Source organism: Aythya fuligula, chromosome 15, assembly GCF_009819795.1.
Source record: "Aythya fuligula isolate bAytFul2 chromosome 15, bAytFul2.pri, whole genome shotgun sequence".
NCBI lineage: Eukaryota > Metazoa > Chordata > Aves > Anseriformes > Anatidae > Aythya > Aythya fuligula.
This window is the reverse complement of record NC_045573.1, coordinates 12,838,340-12,856,848: the sequence shown is the minus strand read 5'-3', so window position 1 is coordinate 12,856,848 and position 18,509 is coordinate 12,838,340. Positions and strand designations below refer to the sequence as shown.

The 18,509-nt window shown below is 46.7% G+C and overlaps 1 protein-coding gene across 1 annotated transcript in view; it reads left to right on the top strand.

The window, feature by feature from the left end:
- The window catches only part of PIGQ (phosphatidylinositol glycan anchor biosynthesis class Q), a 33,849-nt gene extending 16,136 nt beyond the window's left edge, over positions 1-17,713 (top strand). Inside the window, exons 5-11 of the mRNA XM_032197840.1 lie at positions 328-454; positions 1,449-1,602; positions 4,312-4,423; positions 6,218-6,298; positions 7,232-7,346; positions 11,685-11,746; positions 15,428-17,713. Of these exons, the coding sequence (XP_032053731.1) occupies positions 328-454; positions 1,449-1,602; positions 4,312-4,423; positions 6,218-6,298; positions 7,232-7,346; positions 11,685-11,746; positions 15,428-15,580 (804 nt within the window). The 3' untranslated portion in view covers positions 15,581-17,713. The remainder of the gene's footprint in view (positions 1-327; positions 455-1,448; positions 1,603-4,311; positions 4,424-6,217; positions 6,299-7,231; positions 7,347-11,684; positions 11,747-15,427) is intronic.
- The last annotated feature ends 796 nt before the right edge of the window (positions 17,714-18,509 follow it).

The window sequence follows — 18,509 nt, the reverse complement described above, 5'->3', positions numbered from 1 at the left end:
AGAATACTTATTACAGCAAGAAATCAAACTACAATCTACCAAACACATCCATGAACAAACCCTAGGCTCATGTTCCCAGCAGAAACCATTTAAGCAGTTTAGCTCTCTCTGCTGTTACGTTTAGGTTCAGTAAAGAGTCATTTTCCGATAAAGTTGTGTTTCTGAGTTAACTAGTTTTCTATAGTCGTTTGATTTTTTTTCTCCATTGCTTTGAAGGGTGTGGTGAAATAGTTTTTTGTGGGGTAACATGTTCAGTACACTGGACTTGTTTGATGTGGTAGGAATTTATCTCAGGCTGCTTACGTGTTTGCTTCCATGTGTTTGTAGCATGTAGCTGAAGAGCTCCAGGACCTGCTCCAGTGGCTAATGGGAGCACCAGCTGGACTGAAAATGAACCGAGCTTTGGATCAGGTGTTGGGCCGTTTCTTCCTTTACCACATCCATCTTTGGATTAGTAAGTGCAGTTGTTTAACTTTTCAGCCTCCCTTTTCATCTCTTCCCTCCCAAGTGCTTAATGTTTGCCTAGAGGTGAATGAATCAAAATGCACTCCTGCAAGTACAGACTCGTCTGTGAGTCTTCCCGCTGTGGGAACCCAAGCCAAAGTTGGATTCCCACACAAGGAAGTCATGCATATTAAATAAAGTGCTTGTCGTGGTGCTTTGCAAGAAGTGCAAGTCACTATGGATCTTGGTTTCTTGGTGCCATAGGTGGTGAGTGTCCAAGGGAAGGTTTTAGGTCTTATGTAGGCATTGCCCTGTAAGAGGCAGGTGATAGGATAGGGAAGAGAAATGTGTTTTTGGGATGCAAACACTGACTTCAATTTATTTTTTTAGAGCTTTTCTATGTGTATTCCCTCCTTGAAACACCACACTGCTGTTATCCTTAGTAAGTGTCTTGATAAAGGCAAATAGTCACGATGGGAACAAACTCCTTAGTTATTATACTGACGTAGTCTACTTGACATTCAAGTAAGTGACTTTACTCCACTTCAGTGATGAAAGCTGCTGTGTGTCTCTAGACTGTTTTATTTTACAAAATTCATTTGGGATGGTTTCTGTGGGAATAAGAAGAAAAGAGAGATCACTTCAGTAAAGCTTGACATGTGCAGTTAAAAATGTAATTAGGAACCTGGACACAAATCTAAAAAAGTAAGCTCTGTGTGGAGCAAGGTGACTGCTCTGTTCAAGCTGAGCACATCCTTGCCTTCCTCACAGAGCTGCCACACCTGAACACAAACCCAGGGGAAAAGAGAGCTGGTGTTTGTCCTCCTAAGCAGAAGATGGCCATCTAAAGGAACTTTTCCAGTTTCACTTCTATATTTTTGTGGCTATGATTTCTGGAGCAATGTTTGAACAGAGGGGAGAAACCAGACGGGGAGAAAATCAGTCCTTTGAGACTGTCATCATAAGATGTATCAGTCAAACACTGACCCTGCAATGTCCACTAGGCTACATTCACCTGATGTCCCCATTCATTGAGATGATCCTCTGGTATGTCGGTCTGTCGGCTTGTCTGGGCCTGACCGTGGCTCTCTGCATCCTCTCTGACATCGTTGCCCTTCTGACCTTCCACATCTACTGCTTCTATGTCTACGGAGCAAGGTGAGTTGATCTCACTTGGTTGTGTGTTGGGTATGTTTGTGGAGAAAGTCTGATGGACGTTCAGGGCCTATCGTTATTTTGTGGAGCACTGCACCTAACAGCTGTCTGCTGCGGCAGCTATTGATTACCGATGGAGTCAAAGCCTCTTGATAAAACCAGATGGACACTCAATATACAGAAAGCATTAGCAAAAAGCAGGGACTGGGGGTACCTGGGGCCACTGTGGCTTGATTCCTCACCAAAGAATCCACAAAACCTAAACCTTGATATATCAAAGCTATGAGATAATGAATCATCTGATCCCAGGCCCAGCTATGATACTAGGTACATTCAGTCCTGTTGTAGTTCTCTTGAATTCACAGCTTAAGACAGAAATTAATCTGTTGCTTTCTTTTATGCATGTAGAAATGATGGTCACAGGAGTGCAAGCAATCTATCTTTCAGTTCTCATTTTATTCTTAAATATTTACTTATTGTGGTAGTGACCTGGAAAAATAAAACTACGTGACAGGTAGAGGGCAAGTTCACCCTATCCCTTTGATTCAACCTCTCCTAATACTCTTCAGTGGCACCCTACTCAGTGGTTTTTCAGAGAACTAGAGGAGAGGAGGAAGAAAGGGGAATGCTTGTTCTTCTGGAGAAAGACATAAGTCCCTGTCTCTGCCTGGCTTCAGGGATTCTTGTCTGGACTGTGGAGCCCAGGTGGCAGCTTTGGGGTTACAGCAGGACTGTGACACCATCCGGGTGGCATTGTCTGGGCCTACTGGAGGGCCTTACTAGGGAGCTAGGCAGGGGCTCTGGGGGAGCGTGTGGCTTTGGGGCACCTCCTGTGCTGGGCACGTTGGGGTTACTGTGCAAGCAGTGCCTGCTGCCGTGCTCTGTTCCTGCCCTCCGTTAACAAGTGCTGCAGCAAGGCATCACACAGGCCGCTGGAGAATAGCTGCTCTTGCCAAGGAGACGAGATAGAAGGTAATGAATAATGGAACCTTTGGCTTATAAAGTACAGAACTGCTGTTGTTCCTCCCCAGGCTCTGAGCAGAGGGCTCCGCATTGCAAACAGCAGAAATAGAAGCACTTCAGTTACATGTAGTTTAGGGATATGAATTGGTTCTGTTGTGAGCGTAGGGCTTACACCCAAAATCAGTCATGTCAGTAAAGCAGAGTTTCTTCCCAACACCTCTAGTTCACTAGAATTTCTGTTTTGGGCTGTGAAAAGTGCCCTTGGTCCCTTCCAGTTGTGAGTGGAAACAGGAAAAGCATTTTCTCTGCTGATTGCTTTCCTGTTGTGAGCTGCGGGGAGCCCGTCTACCAGCCTGGGCTGTGTGTTAGAAGCGTAGAGCAGCTGTACGTTACCTTGCTGCTGGCACCAAACTGTCCCTGCTGTGCTTGGTGTCCCCACAGAGAGCCAGGAGCGGGTACAAGTCACCCACACCAGCACAGCCACTGCAGCACCTTCGTGCAGCTGGCGGAACAAATGCTGGCTCAGGTGCTGCTGAGCTCCACCTCTGAAACAACCCATGCAGTGAGACGAGAGCGGGCATGTGTGTGCAGGTAGCAGTGAAGGCAGAGCAGGTCCATCAGGTCCACACACCTGGTGTCGTGCTGGGGCATGCGGGCGGTGGGCAGCCTGCATCCCAGCCGTGTCAGGTGTGCACCAGCGAGCTGGAGGAGTGCTCCCGGCACCCTCTGGCCCCGAGATGAGAGCGCTGAGCTGTGCCTGCCAGCCCGGGCACCCTGCCAGTTCCTTGAAGCAGTTGGTGTTCCTCAAACCAGATTCCTCGCTGGGGTAAGACTCCTCACCGCTGCTTTCACAACGCTGTCTTGAAGGCTCAGCAGCCTCCGCACTTGAAGTAGGCTGGGTGACCGGTCTGGCTGCTGGAGCTCAGGCTCTGATCTGCCCCACGGGTTGGTTCTGTCCCCGTTCCTCACAGCCCTGTATGTCAGACACTGCTGCCCAGGGTTCTTGGTGACTCTTCTCCCTTCCAGGGGCTCTTTCTTCCTCTGTGTTGTTCTGTAGATGACTCTGTTTCCCACCTCTTACCACCCCAAGCATCTCTCACCATTGCTGCTCTCCTTGGAGAGCTCTGAGTGTCGCAGCACTGAGTGAAACAGCCTTAAAGGACGCGGTAGGGGTGCCACCAGCTGTTTAGTGGATTTCTTCCCACTCTTGTGGATGAAGGTGCAAGGGCTCCAGTCCCCTCCCTTGCCTCTCTGCTGCAGAGGTAAAATGGAATTGTACTGATGCAAGTGTGAAGGACAGGGCCTTGGCCACCCCAGCCATGGGAAGGGCAGGTCTGAACCCTACAGACTGAGGTGTGAGCGGGGAAACCACCTTGCTGCTCCTTCTGCTGCAGGGAGGGCAGTGGCATGGGGCTGCCAGTGGCTGCTGCTCGTAGTGTCTGCCCTCCTGCAGCGCTCACCACTGCACGTATGCCAACCTCTTCCCCAGGAGCAGAAATCCAGAGACTTGCCATAGGCAGCAGGCATGGCGAGGGGGTTGCCCTCCAGCGGTCCGGAGCTGCCTGCAGCAGCCAAGGGTCAGCCCCGGGACAGCCCAGCGAGTGGTTAGCATTTTATCTGAGTCTTCCCCAGGTGGATTTCTCCTGCCACCCCGAGCTGCGTGGTGCAGTGAGTGAGTGGGCACAGGGGTGCAGTGATGATGGCTTGGGAACTCGCAGCTCTAACGCGCAACGTCTTCTCTTTGCCCAGGCTCTACTGCCTGAAGATTTACGGCCTGTCATCTCTCTGGCGCTTGTTCCGTGGGAAGAAGTGGAACGTCCTCCGGCAGCGGGTGGATTCCTGCTCCTATGACTTGGACCAGGTAGTGCTGCAGTACCGGGGGCTCGCTGCAGGGCACTGCCTGCAGGCAATGCGGTCCTGCTCTGCTTTGGGTAATATTGAGAAGGAGGCCACGGGAGGCTCCGTGGTGCCCAAAATGAGCACATTGTGCAGCGCTGCATCCCCTTCAAGCAGACCCTGGGCCCTGCAGCACCCCTGCACTCTGCACGCTCAGGTTTGCCCTGCTGAGCTTCGCTGGGTGCTGCGGATTCTTGTGGCTCCTGGAGCACAGGATTGGGTACGGGGAAGGAGGCAAGTTAAGAAGTGGTGCCCAGCAGTGTTGCCGTAGGAACAGACTCGCCAGCGTTTCTATTAAAAGGCCCCGTTTCATTCACACTGTGCTGGATCCTGGCCCACACGTTCTCGCTCAAACAGCAGAGGCAGGTTTTTTTTTTGTCAAACACTGTAATCTCTATTGAAATTCTGAAATGCCGTATGAAAGTTCAGCAGAGCCTGTCTGCGCCACACCTGCTGTTGCAAACATCGCTAAAATAATAAAATAATATTTGGTAACTTCCAGGGCCAGTGCCTCTCTGTTGCAACAGATAAGCTTGAGCTTCTGGCACTGCAGTGGGGGAGCTAATTTTCTTTTCTTTGGTGCAAGAAAAGCAAGAGCCTCTGTGTCAGGCTGACTGTTTACGCCAGGGTTCTGCCCTGTGTGCTTTGAGGAGAATTGGTTTGGCACTGCAGGCTTCATCCTGCTGCTCCGGAGGCCAGTGGGAATTCTGTCATTGGCCTGAGTGGGACGAGGCACTCAAAGCTGACCTTAAAAGACTTCTGGAGATGCTAAGCAACTGCAGTGCAGTGACAGAGGAGGCGAGAAGCAACTGCTGTGAGGAGGATGGGTTGGACTGCGATCTATTTCTGGTTACATGCATAAAGCTGGGATGTTGATCCACCTCTGTGACAGGAGTGTCTGGGTTATTTGCTTTCATAACATGCCGTGGCCATGTTCTCTTCCTGCAGAAATGGCAGTGCCCTGTGCCCTGTGTTCCTGTGGCCTCTCTGTTCTGGAAGCTGTGACTAAGAACTGAAGAGTCAGATCTTTATTTGTCATAAATCCGTATTTCTCCACTGATTCTAGCTGGAATTAATTAGACTTCAGCCAGCTGGGCCAGCCCAAAATGGAAATAACTTGTTCTGTGGGCAGCAAAGCTAATGACACCTGCTTTCCTATGGATTTTTCTCCTTTATATAGTCTAAATATTGCACCCCCCACTCAGTAACTCTAACTTATTTCCCACTGAGCAGGATACTGAAGTCTTGTGGCTGCTGTGAAGCTGCAAACATGCAGACTGGGCAGCCAGCTGCTGCCTGTGGGAATGGTTATCTACCCAGCTCTCCTGAAACAAGGAGGAACAAAAATACTTCTCAAACGTCTGTAACATTCCCTACCCTTCCACCTTTTTATGGTAAAAACTGACTGGTGGCTTTAAAACTTAAAGGGGTAGAGGACGGACAAACAGCATGGTCACATAAGCCCTGTTTCCTAAGGAAGCCAGACTAAAATAGGAAATATTGGGCATTGTCTATAAAGGAAGAGTGCTGTCAGGATCCAGCTTGTTTGTCTTTCCAAACGTATTCACAGAGAAGATAGCCTCAAAAAAGGCCCAAAAAGAGAAGTAATACTGAAAATATTCAAGGTAACAGAATTATTCAAATAGGGAATACAAATAAGTTAAGAATCTTGCAATCTGTCATTGTTTCACCATTTCCTATTTTTATTTTATTTTGCCCTTGCTTTACTAATGATTGGTTATGTTTCTTTTTCCCCCAGTTATTTATTGGCACATTGCTATTTACAATCCTGCTGTTCCTCCTGCCTACAACTGCACTGTATTATTTGGTGTTTACCCTGGTAAGATTTCATCCCTGAAGCTAATGGTATTATGTCTTCTGAGGTCTTTTTTTTTTTTTTTTTTTTTTTTTTTTTTAATGCTTCCTTGTCATTTACTGTCATCCACAAAGAGAATCCAAGATTTATCTGAGTGTACAGGAAGGGTTCTCACACAACCCATGTAGGCCAAGCAAGTGGAATTCAGGATACGTGTCTGTGTTTCTCCAAAGGGAATTCCCAGCAAATCCAGGTCAGCAGGACATGCTGTTCCCCCGCTTTCCTTCACCCAGAAGTTATTTTTAATCTTTCCATGCCATGTCTGGGGTGACGACCCCTCTAGTTTGATCCAGAATAACTTCTTCAAGAAGTTAACCTTCTGTGTTAAATGCTGTCAGCCAGGCTTTGCTTGGAGGATTGGACTTCTTTATTTTTCCTTTCTTCCCCCAATACAACCAGTCGTATCTGCAGCCTGCCTGAAGCAAAATTTTCCACAGACAGAGGCCTTCACATGATTTCAACATCTTTTATGAGCTCTCTCTTCTCAGATGAGCTTGACAGCAAAAATAAATGCTGTCTGACAAAAGGAGGTGCTTTAGTCAGGGGACACAAAGCACTAAGCAGAAAGCTCATTTTTGACTGCTTTGCTTTTGCTTAAACACTCTACACGGGGTTTCTTCAAGCAGAAATTAGCTACTTCAGCTCATTGCTGGAGAGTGGGAAATTTGCATTCACTGATGGAGTTCACTAGAAATGGAAGCCTGAATTCTCCCTCTTAGGCTCTGACAGTTGAAAGTTGAGATGGTCAAAGAACATCATGCAGGGCATGTCTAGACATCAGACCCACCTTGGGATGCTTTAGCTTACACACAATGTCAGACTGCAGATTAACTCATGGGTTTTCAAGGGTTACATCTCCTGTTTCTCTGAGATTTGCTTATTAAACTTTTTCTGTAGCTCCGTTTGCTGGTGGTGATTGTGCAAGGCCTGATACACTTGCTAGTTGATCTGGTTGACTCTCTGCCTCTTTATTCGATCATCCTTCGGCTCTGCAGATCCTACAGACTTGCAGGTAAGTCCTTCAGCACTAGATATGCAAAAGGTCACGGATTTTGCATTACGCATTTCATTCTGATGGAATGGATAGCTTCTAAATAGAAAGATGCAGAGGGCTGGGAAAGAACCCAAGGCATAAGTCATTCTGTTGTCCATACTGTTAAATAGCTCCTGCAAGAGCACGATGAGAATGTCAGTGGAAAAACATTTGATGCTGAATCAGAATCACGAGCACTTTTACAAAGCCTGTGATAACAAAAAGCGACACCCAAGCAAACACCATTCAAATCAGTTCTTTTTTTTTTTTAATTTCAGTTCTAGTGTATTAGGCCAGGTAAAACATCTGAGAGGTAAACAAGGTGTTAACCTGGTGTGTTTTGGTTATGAAACAAATGGCAAAAATACTTGGGAAGTCTGCTCTTTCAGTGGGCTGGATTGACAGAATGTGAATCACTGGAGCTCCAGTTCTCGGCTGACTTTACAAACTGAAGTCCTGAACTGAGATGTTTGGTTCAACTTCAGAGGTCTGGGGAGGTTTCAGACAATCATTCCCTTTTTGAGATTAACCTATCACCATTTTTAAACTATTTATCATTTCTCACCTTTTGACAACAAGCCATGGTTAGTATCAGAGTAAGGGATCATTTTGAAATGGATTTCACTGTCAGTAGATAGAGTTGATCCAGTTAAAACCAGGCCAGTCTAAATCATTATCTTCCATCCATTTAAAGAGCATGCAGTGGGAGTTTTAAAAACAAGAAAAAGCTTTATCATCATCGAAAGAAAGCTAGTCATCAAAAGTAAAGGAAGCCTAAGGGAACTGGTAACAGCTCTGTATGTTGTAGTGGTGCCAGGTTTGATTTTGGGAAGGTAGAGCTGAGCGATGTTACCAAGGCTGTTGTTTTTCCATGCGTGCTTTCTGCATGTTCCTATGAATTTCCTGCTAGAAGCTTCTTAGCCTTTCAGAGCTGCTTTTGGAGAACAGGAAATGCTGCTGAAGAAAACTGATCCGGTAGACAGCAGGTCATAGTTTAGAAGGAGATGTTGATGCCTCTGAGAGTTGTAAGCCCCTATATTCTCATCAGTCTGGGGTTACTTCTCAGTTTTGGTAAGCCAGCCACCCTTTGCAGGGTGATAAGCCTCCACCCAGGTAGAGGATTGTCTGCTCAGTTTTTTGTTACCAAACTTTTGCTGCTGGCTATTTGTTTGTTTCTCTTAAACACTTTAAGAAAGAGAACACTGCAATACCATGCTGTCTGCTAGATGAAGAGGCATCTCTGAGAATTTCTGCAGCCTGCACCAGAATCTAAAACAGAATTGGAATGGTGACAGATGGAGCAGTTGAATCAAATTCAAAGGACTTTAGAGAGTACACATCACTTGATGTCCCCAATGCTTAGATTTTGCCTCCCTTTTCAGACTCAGATTAGAAGTCTTCTGGTGTATGTTACGGCTGCTGATTTTACAAGCACCATCAACATGGTTCTACCAAAACAAATGAATAGCTTTTCCTATCAGCAAGGGTTTGGCGCATTGTTTAAGTTCATCTCAGTTCAGTGCTGGCGTCCGGACTCAAAGTTCCTTGACTCAGCCTCTGAATTAACAAAATCTGATATTGATGAAGCCTGGGCCAAGGTAGATGTACAATCTAAATCCACGCACCAGAAATTAAATCTGTATTTTCTTTCCCCTCATGATGTGAAATTCTTTGGATTTGAAAAAATTATTGTAGCTACATCAAAGCTGATGTCCTCTGTGCAAGAGTTCTGACTGCCAGTGTCAGCTCGAGGGATGACACGGTGGTTGGGATGGATACAGTGTGATGCTGATTTAGAGTGTGAAGTAAGGCGTAGCAATGAGGTCCAGGCTTCCCAGGCTGCCCCACACCCAAGTCAGTAATGCACTGTTTGACTGTGAACAGGTCATTTCAGTACTTCTCTTTCACTCTCACCCAGTGTTGATTCACATCACAAACTTTGGGGCAAGCTCTGGCACTCTCAGGATGGTTCTGTAGGTCCTGTCTGAGTGCTGCCTCCATAATAACAGGAACACAAACAAGCACTGAGCTTGCTCTACTGCACTGTCATGTGAAACAAAACAAATGGGGTCATGTCCTTACCTCTCTTGTGCTATTGGTGATGGCTGTGTACAAAAAATGCTGAACCGTGAGCTCTGGAACTGGCTAGCAATTTCAGAGGATAGCTGAGAGTTCTTCTCTGCTGGAGAAGAGAAGATCTGGAGTAAGATCTTCCTGCTCTGTCTGTGAAATTAATTGCTCAGAGGCTTCTGAGCATTATAGCTTATAGGTTATTCTAAAATAAATCTGTATTTTCTTATATAAAGTTTAAGACTCTTGATCAATTAAATAATCAGAGAATCACAGAATGGCTGAGGTCGGCAGGGACCTCTGAAGATCACCCAGTCCAAGCCCCCTGCAGAGCAGGATCACCTAGAGCACGTTGTGCAGGACGGCATCCAGGCAGGTTTTGAGTATCTCCAGGAAAGGAGACTGCACACCCTATCTGGGCAACCTGTCCCAGTGCCCTGTCACCTGCCCAGTAAGGAAGTGCCCCCTCATATTCAGACGTACCTTCCTGTGCTTAAATCAAGAGACTGTTAGTTTGCACAGAATCATTAAGGTTGGAAAAGTCCTCCAAGATCGTGTGGTCCAACCATCCCCCAACCACCACTATCACCCATATGTCCCCAAGCACCACGTCCAGCCTTTCCTTGAACACCCCCAGGGACGGTGACCCGACCACCTCCCTGGGCAACCCGTCCCAGTGCCTGCCTGCTCTTTCTGAGCAGAAATGTCTCCTCATTGCCAACCTGAACCTCCCCTGGCACAAATTGAGGCCATTCCCTCTGGTCCTATTGCTGGTTATCTGTGAGCAGAGACCGACCCCCAGCTCCCCACCCCTTCCTTTCAGGTAGCTGTAGAGCAATGAGGTCTCCCCTGAGCCTCCTCTTCTCCAGACTAAGATCTGTGGAAGGGGTGTGTGTGGCCATGACTTAGAGAAATGGCATTTGCTGGTTTAATGGACTGGTCTTAGAACAAGCCTGCAGAGTGCTAGGCCACCCACCTGAAACTTCAGTGCCCGCTTGTTTCCCTCTCTCACAAATTGCCTGCCTGAAGACAAGTTCCTGGAATGCCTCAGACACCTCCTCTTAGCCAGAACTCAATGAATCACTTTGAAGACTTTTTCTCTTCCAGCACATTTACTTGTTGAGACCCAGGGTACTCCAACATCTTTTTGAAGCCCGTGTTTCGGTATAACCCAGCAAAACAGAGATAATTCCTCTCTGCCCTGTACAAAGAAGGCATTGTGATTTGGGAAGAGCTCTCTGCTAGACAAGAGCATTCGCTCCCTAAAGGACAAATAAAACCATATAATTTCAGTTAATTCAAAGCTGAAAGAAAGAAAGAATTTATTTTTTTTAATGTGCAAGGGTCAGATAGATACTGTAGTGACAGTGCCTACGCAGATGAAGAGCTTTATTTCTGTTTGTGCTCCCGAGTCACTGTTTGATCTGTGGCAGCTCGCTGCATTGCTCTGCCTCATCTTCTCACCTGTAGAAAGGAATGACAGGGGCACGCTTGGCTGGTGCAGGTATGCTGAAGATGAATTGGTTTTATTTCTGTGATTTGTCATCTTTCAAAGAAAAACGCCTCTTCAGACGTAATGGTTACCTATCTTTGAAGGATTTCATTCAGTGTTCATGTGCAGTATGTCACCACTGGAATCCGAAATGTTTATTTATCTTTAAAGTATTGGGACTCTAGCAAGTCCAAAAGGGAATATAAAAGTGGCAGGTTTGATGGGCTTAGTAGTGTGTTAAAAACATATGAATTCTGGTTTTAATAGATAGTGGGTGCTTTGAAATGTTTATAATGCCTGTAGGCCAGCCACTTTCCTCCCTTAGTCTGAAAGATTTGCAGACACGCTGTATCCCCCATGAGTGAAAATTAATGGTGATCTCTGCCTCCTGTTCCCATGAAGTTCCCATCCTGATGGAAGTTTGGGAACAGAGGCTGATTACTGCAGACCCTGTCATCATCAGTGCTGGCTGGCTGATTCTGGGCTTTGTGCTTTCTTCAGGACTGCATTTTAAACCTGGAAGTCAGAGGGCTGGTTTTAACGGAGCTATGAGAAACACGTCCTTTGTCATTACACGTAAAACCCTTTTAGAGAGAATCTGTGTTTCCTGTTGAAAATGGGTAAGGGTTCACAAATCAAGAAAGGTGGAAAACTCCAGTTCTAGGAAATCAGTGCTCAGCCAACAGAGCTGAACAGCAAATAGCATGGGCTTTTCTCTAGCCTGGACTTGGTTTCTTTGTTCTGCTTCTTTTCAGCTGGTGTGAAGTTCAGAGTCCTGGAACAGCAGGATGGAAAACCTCTTCGACTCCTTATGCAGGTGAGTAAAACCATTCAGATTGAAAGACAGTGAAGGGCTGGGAAAAGATTTTCCTTTCCAGATGTGTTGAAAAGTCATAGCTGTTCTGTGATGCAGTCAGGATGAGTGCATGGGTGAGCGAAGAGAGGGAAGGGCCTCCTGTTACTCTCCTGAGTTGACTCTGGCAAGGTGTGTAGGAAAAGGTTACCTGCACTTTTGTAACACTGCATTTCCACGCTCTGTCGCCAGATATAATAAAGCAAAATTTTTCTGAAAAGAAATGATGTGATGGTAGCATTGGAGTTGTCATTATGCTTTCATGAGTGATTGTGAAACTACTATTTCTTGACTTTGCAGGACTACTCCTGTATCACAACATGACTTTTCTTGCTCTTTGCTTCCTAGGAGGAAAGTCTGAGAGGCAGTGTATAGAATTTATAAAAAACATTTGCACACTGGTGGAACGCGTGGGAAGGAATTAACCATGGCTTCCCAGTTCTTTTGCTTTTTCAATCAGCGGTCCAGTCCTCGCCCTATTTCAGCATAGGTCAGATCTGCACAGAACTGGCACATCATCTAGCAGTGATTCAAAAGGGGATCCCTTCCGCAGATGTCTTCTGGGGCAAAACCAGCATTTTCAAAGCATGCTGTCTTCCCACTTCCTTAGTTCCAGTAGGACAGTGGTGTACGAACCAGAATCTATCATTCTCCGTGCCCAGAAGAGTCCGTAAAAAGGAAACTGTGGACACCAGTGGTGAGGCACAGGAGCAGCTGAGCAGACAGTTTGGCACCAGCGTGTTTGTGAGCCAAGGTAGATGGCTTCTCCAGAGGAAAAATATCAGGCCTTAGATAGAGAGCAGAGGCAGTGAGTCATATGAATATGATGAATTTTCCTTGGACCACTGCGGAAAGATCCTTTTGCTATCTAGAATATAGCATAAGTCATCATTTCAAGATGTGGAAGTGCTTTAGTGGATGTCTCTTTTGGCCTTCTGTTCAAATAATAATGAGCACAGCATCAGTAAAGGCACTTTTTTGTTCTCTTTGTGCTGGTGGAAATGAAAAATGAGCTTATGTCAGAAATTCTGCTGAATATACCACTTTATGATAGGTCTTTTGAGAGGAAAATCTAAAAAGCCTATTTTTAAGTGACATGCTAAGATTCTTATGTATGGTACATGCTGATGCTCCTTTCTATACATTGCACCGTGGCTTTGTCCCCTCCCCGTATGGTGGCTCTGTAGAAGCATGCGTGATGGCAGTAGGGTCATATGCATGTAACTGTGCCCCAAATGATTTAAGCTACAGGTGACTGATACGTTCACAGCTGCCCTCTGGGGCACTGGTAATGGATTAGAAATCAATAATGCTGGTTTTGAGCATTCATGTTCAGCTTGTGGTTCAGCCAGGGGATTATTTTGACTTTTAAGGTAGTGTCGCTGGAATGCAAAGTCCAGGCATAGGCAGGCAGAGGGTAGGGGATGACATTTCCATCCCAAATGCTACTTAATTTCTCCAGGAGTTCTTACATAGTTCAGTATTTTCTTTAGTGTTTAAAATCATTCATTTTGGTACACAAGAAGAAATATTTCTGGCAGCGTGGCTCAGCTGACTGATAGCCCAGCGAGAAGACACGACGTGTTTAATTCATCTGTATATCTTCTGCCAGAAATGTCATCTTTCACAGCAGTTGCTTTGAAAAGGGTTAAGCAAAAGAGGAAAGGAAAAGGGAACAGTTCCGTTATGAAACAAGGGGAGCACATTATATCAGGATATAATATAAATTAATATAAGGATATAATATAAATTTGAACTGTAGTAATTGCATAAAAGGACCTCGTATTGCCACTTCACTAATAACCATTTGCTTTTGTTTTGGTTGTTTCCATTTATAATAGGAGAGACAGAAATATATATTGCACTGGGCTTAAATTTCCTGTTACTTCTCAGTAGGCAAGTGTTACCACTCAGCATCATCACTGCCTAGAGATGATTTTCAAGGATAAACATGTCCAAACCTTCCAGCCCACATTGCTAATAGCCAGGGGCAGGTACACCGTGCATCTCCCTCATACAGCAGCAGTTCCTGTCCTCCTCCAGTATGTTCTCACTTACAAAATACTGTTTTGTGTAGAGTTGATGAAATAAGCAGAAATAGTTACTCAAGTTTTACTGGTTATAGTGGTGGTGTGTTTTTTAATTGGAGCAGGGGAAGGTTTCTTTGGTCTTTTTTTTTTTTAAGCTGTCTGTGACCACGATGTGATTAGGTTGGTTACAGTCATGCGTAACATCCAATAAATGCTGTGGTCAGTCCTTGGCCATAAGGCTGTGGAGTGTGTTTGAAATATGAGCTGCGGTAGTTTGGGTTACACATACCTCAGGTGGGATGAGCTCAGCTCTTGGGTTTCTGGTACAAATGTTCATTTTGATGGCATTCAGAACCAGCTTTCTGTGCATCTGTTTGAATCTGTCCCACAGCTGGACCCCACTGGCTCTTCTTTGGCTTCTCTCAGCCTCTGTGAGCTGCTGCTACGACTTTTTTTTTCCCTAAACTTCTTGGGATGCTTCTGGACACAAGCATTTTCTCCTTGTCCTTCAACAGTATTGTACTTTGAAACAGTAAAGACTTGGCAAAGGTCTCCGAGACCAATTCTAGTGAACTCTTTGCTTAATTGCTGTTTTCTGGAGCTCCGTCTCTTAGTTTATTCTTCCCCTCTTCTTGAACACCAGATAGGTGAAGCAAACTGGGGGTGTAAGCCAACTCCCAGAAATCTGGTCACTCTTCAGTGGGCAAAGGAAATATTCGGCTTCTGACAAAGTAGTGACTGTGTGTGTTTTTTTGCTGCCTCTATCCTTTTCATGTCTGGATTTTCTACCACAAATTATAGTCTCTTTCTTCTTTCACTCATCTGCATGGTTTGTTCCAGCATAAGTGGACCCTTTCACTAGAGGAGGACATCCTTCCATGTGCTTCTGTTGCCCCTTCTCCAGCTAACAGATCTGTTTGACTCCCCCATCTTCCAAAAGACCAACACAGCAGTTTTGTGACCGCAGTCAGAGGCTACAAGCTTACGTAGGTAGGGACTGCAGGCAGATCGTTTTCGGGATGGTGATTGAAATCAAATCGAAAACTGTGAATTCAGCCAAAGAGACTTAATTTTGAATGGTAATGAGCATCCCTTTGTGTGGTCTGTGTACTGCTCTGCTAGAAGACGATTCCACCACGTGCTGAATAAGTGATACCAGGTTCAGCTCAAAGTGTAGCTGTGGGCCGAGGGCTTAGCAGCTTGAAGTAGTAGGCCAGTAAAAGAGATGGCTGAAGTGACACATTATAGTTCTTACAAGTCTTAGTACATCCCCAAAGGAGCATTGCATCTCTCCAACCACTGCAGCCCCTTAACAAGGTGACAGCCCCACACCCTTGTAAACTGAGCAGCGCTCTCAAATCCTTCAGATGTTCGCATCTGCTTCTCTGCTCGGAAATTATTTGAGTAATACTCCTTGCCAAGCTGGATTTGTTAGTGTTCAAGGCTAAATAGATGTGACCAGCCAGGAAGGGAGTTTGGCATTTTGTGAGTAGTGGTGTTGATGTTCCAACAGAGGCTGGTTCTACACCAAAGTCACACTTGCCTGCCTCAACTGCCCGCACCTCCTGCTTCAACGCATTTTCATTGTTGCTGTCCCTCTTTCTCCTCCTCCTAGATCAACCCTCTGTCATATGGCAGCGTGGTACAGACATACAGGCTGCCTACGTACAGCTGTTACCCTAAGGATTCCTGGACATCCCTCTGCAAGAAGCTGTTCCTTGGAGAGCTGATCTACCCTTGGAAGCACAAAGGAGAGAAGCAGGACTAAGCAAAGCAGAAGAGCCAGGACCGAAAGGCTTGGTCAGAAAAACGCATTGACTCCTAATGCTTTTGGACCAAAGGTATCTCAGAGCCAACAGCTGCTGGATCCCTTTAATTAGATGTTGTTAATGTGGGAGGGGCTGAATTCTTAAAGGCAAGTATTTTTAAACATTGTTCTTCAACTTTCCCCTTCCCCTACACTACGTTTGAGCTGGTTTGGTTTGCAGGTTGTTCCTTGTTAATGCAGTGTTATCCTACCCGAGATGTCTGCCTGCTGGCACCAGGGGCTAACGATTTTTTTTCTGATGCAAAAGGTGAAACCCATCAGTGCCTCATGGAACCAGCATTTAGTGTAATCAAGGAAGTACCTCTTGGATGGTTTCACGCTGTATATATCTTTCCATGTCGCATGAACCAGCCCTTCAGGTGGTTCAAAGTCACAATGTTGAGGTACATTCTACCAAAGGGTATTTTGGACCTTTTATGCTTCAGCATTCAAGCCAGCTGATCAAAGTGAACACAGAGGATCGGCTTTTAGAGTCACACACTGAAAATTGTACAGTGGGATTATTCAGGTTCAGGAGATATTTATTCCTTTCCTTTTGGTTGGGCTTGGATTTCCCCCCCCCCCCCCCCCCAGCCCAGTGCAGCACCGAAGCAGGTATGAGCATAGAAACAATGGGACTGAAGCCCCAAAAACATAGACTGTGGTTCATTTGTGCCTACATGAAACGCAGAGGATCTCATCGACATTTTTCAAAAGCAGATCTGGGGAGAGCTGAGCCCTGAGCTGACACCAGGACTGGAAGTGCAGGGCACACAGCCTCAAACCCCAGCCTGCCCAGGCTGACACGGCAGCGAGCCGTGGTAGCAGAGAGCTCAGGGCCCTGCCAAGGCTCAGGGCTTCTTTCTCCGTCGCAGTCCAAGGCAAACACAGCTTTGCTGAGTCCGGCTCCGGCTGCGGTGTCTGCCAGAGGACTGCAGCAGCCCGGCTTGGTATGCAGCTCAAGCAGCGCTGGGAAGCGTGTGCTGGGTTCCCTTGCAGGGTCAGTACATCTCCCTGTTTCTCAGGGCCCAGATGAGAACCTCTTCTTGTGCTGCCTCATCTTTTGCACTTTCTGCTGGTCAAAGAGTTTTTGTAGTGATTTCAGATGAGGTATTTAAAGCCACTTCTTTCCCTGTAGCCGTAGACACATTTGTCTCAGGAGGATTTTCCTGCTTTGGATGCTACCTCTGCAGTGCAGCAGTGACTGGCTTTGCTGCATCCTGTTCTGACTGCGTGCTTATTTTGACATCTGTTCCCCTTCCCAGTGAGTCTTCTCTTCCCTGTCCTGCGGTGAGTGCTTCTGTGTACAAGAGTGCGATGTCCCGCTGTGTACTTTGCTGTTGTGCAGACAGTTTTATACTGTCGTTACCTGAAAGTACACTGACTCTGGGTCTGCGAGCTCCTCCTGCCCTGACTGAAACCGATGTAGTGTCACGGCACCCTGCTGCTGCTTTGCACTCCCCAAACAGCTGCATTAAATGGCGTGCTGGATCCTTTCCTCTTTTCCTCGGCCCCAGAAGGCTCTGTTTGTCCAAGGGCACAGAGGACAGAGGCGGAGGATGTGTGTGCTGTGGCGGTCTGCACCTCCACTCGCAGGTTAAGAATTTCCTCCCCCAGCCCCGTGTCTCGTCTGTGTGCCTGGAGACAGCGCAGCAGAGCAGGATTACAGCCCCAGGAATGTTGGCTGCTTTACAGCGTCCCTGGCAGGTACATTTCGTTTGTCTGTAGCTGCTGACAGCCTCTGGCACTGCAGCCACTGCCTCTGCAGTCACAGCTTGATGGAAGGAAAATGCAGCTCTGTAGGCAAGTGTTTGGTCCAGACATTCCTTAGCAGGCAAGCACAGAAGCTGCCGAGGTCTGGCAGTTTTTTTAAGGGCATGGTGAGGGAAGGCAGCACTGCACAGGCACTGCTACCAAAAGGTGATGATGTGGTTCCTTTGTCCAGGGCCCTGGTGGCAAAAAGCCCCTCCACCACTGTTGCCACCTCTGGCTCTGGATGGGCCATCACTAGCTGCAGAAACTGCAGAGATTCTTGTCGTTCTTTAACGATCAGTGCTTAAAACTCCTGTACAAATACAGCATCTTCTTTTGGAACTCTGTTGTCTGAGTATTTCTTCCATCCCAGGTTTGAGTAGGTGTGGGCTGTGGGTCTGAGAAATGGTTTGTGCTTCAGCTAAGTCACCGTCCTGGAGAGCCAGCCTTACCTGCCACTCAGCAGGGCAGGTTTACATTTCACCTCCTCTTGTGTTTCCATTGGAGTAATTCAACGATTTTCCCCCTGCTTCCTCCCATGCCTGCATGGTTTGGCTTACGAACTGCTGAGGGCCACTTTATTATTTTTGGTACTGTGGAAATAATGTTCCTAATATCCTGGCTTTTGAAATTTCTCTGTAAGACAAAACAGCTCATGATGGTCCTGATCCTGGCTGTCCTTTGGGATCGAGTGACCTGAAAGCATCAGGGACAGCACAAAACAGCAAACGTGACCTTCCTATTGGGGACCTGCCAAGCGTGTCAGACTTTCCAGCACTGGGTCTGTTCGCTAGCGTCTGGTACTGACTCTGGGGGTGATGAGATATCAAAGGGACAAAAAGCTTCTCCACAAACTGGAGCCTGAATCTTCTGTGGCCTCAAGTACCCAGCTGGAAGTACCAGCCCCCGGTGGGGGCGATTCTCCAGTGTTGGGCAGAGCTGGTGCCGGAGCTGTCCTGCTGCCTCTGGTGCTCGGTGTTCTCCTTGCCTGTGATGGTGTCCGAGGCTGCGAGTTCCTTCTGCTGGATATTTGCCACGTCTCTGTTCTTCCTTTCCAGTCGCTGATGTGAACTGGCCTTCCCCCACCCTTTTCCGATTCTGCGCGGGGACATTACAGCGACTTAGCAGACATCCTGCT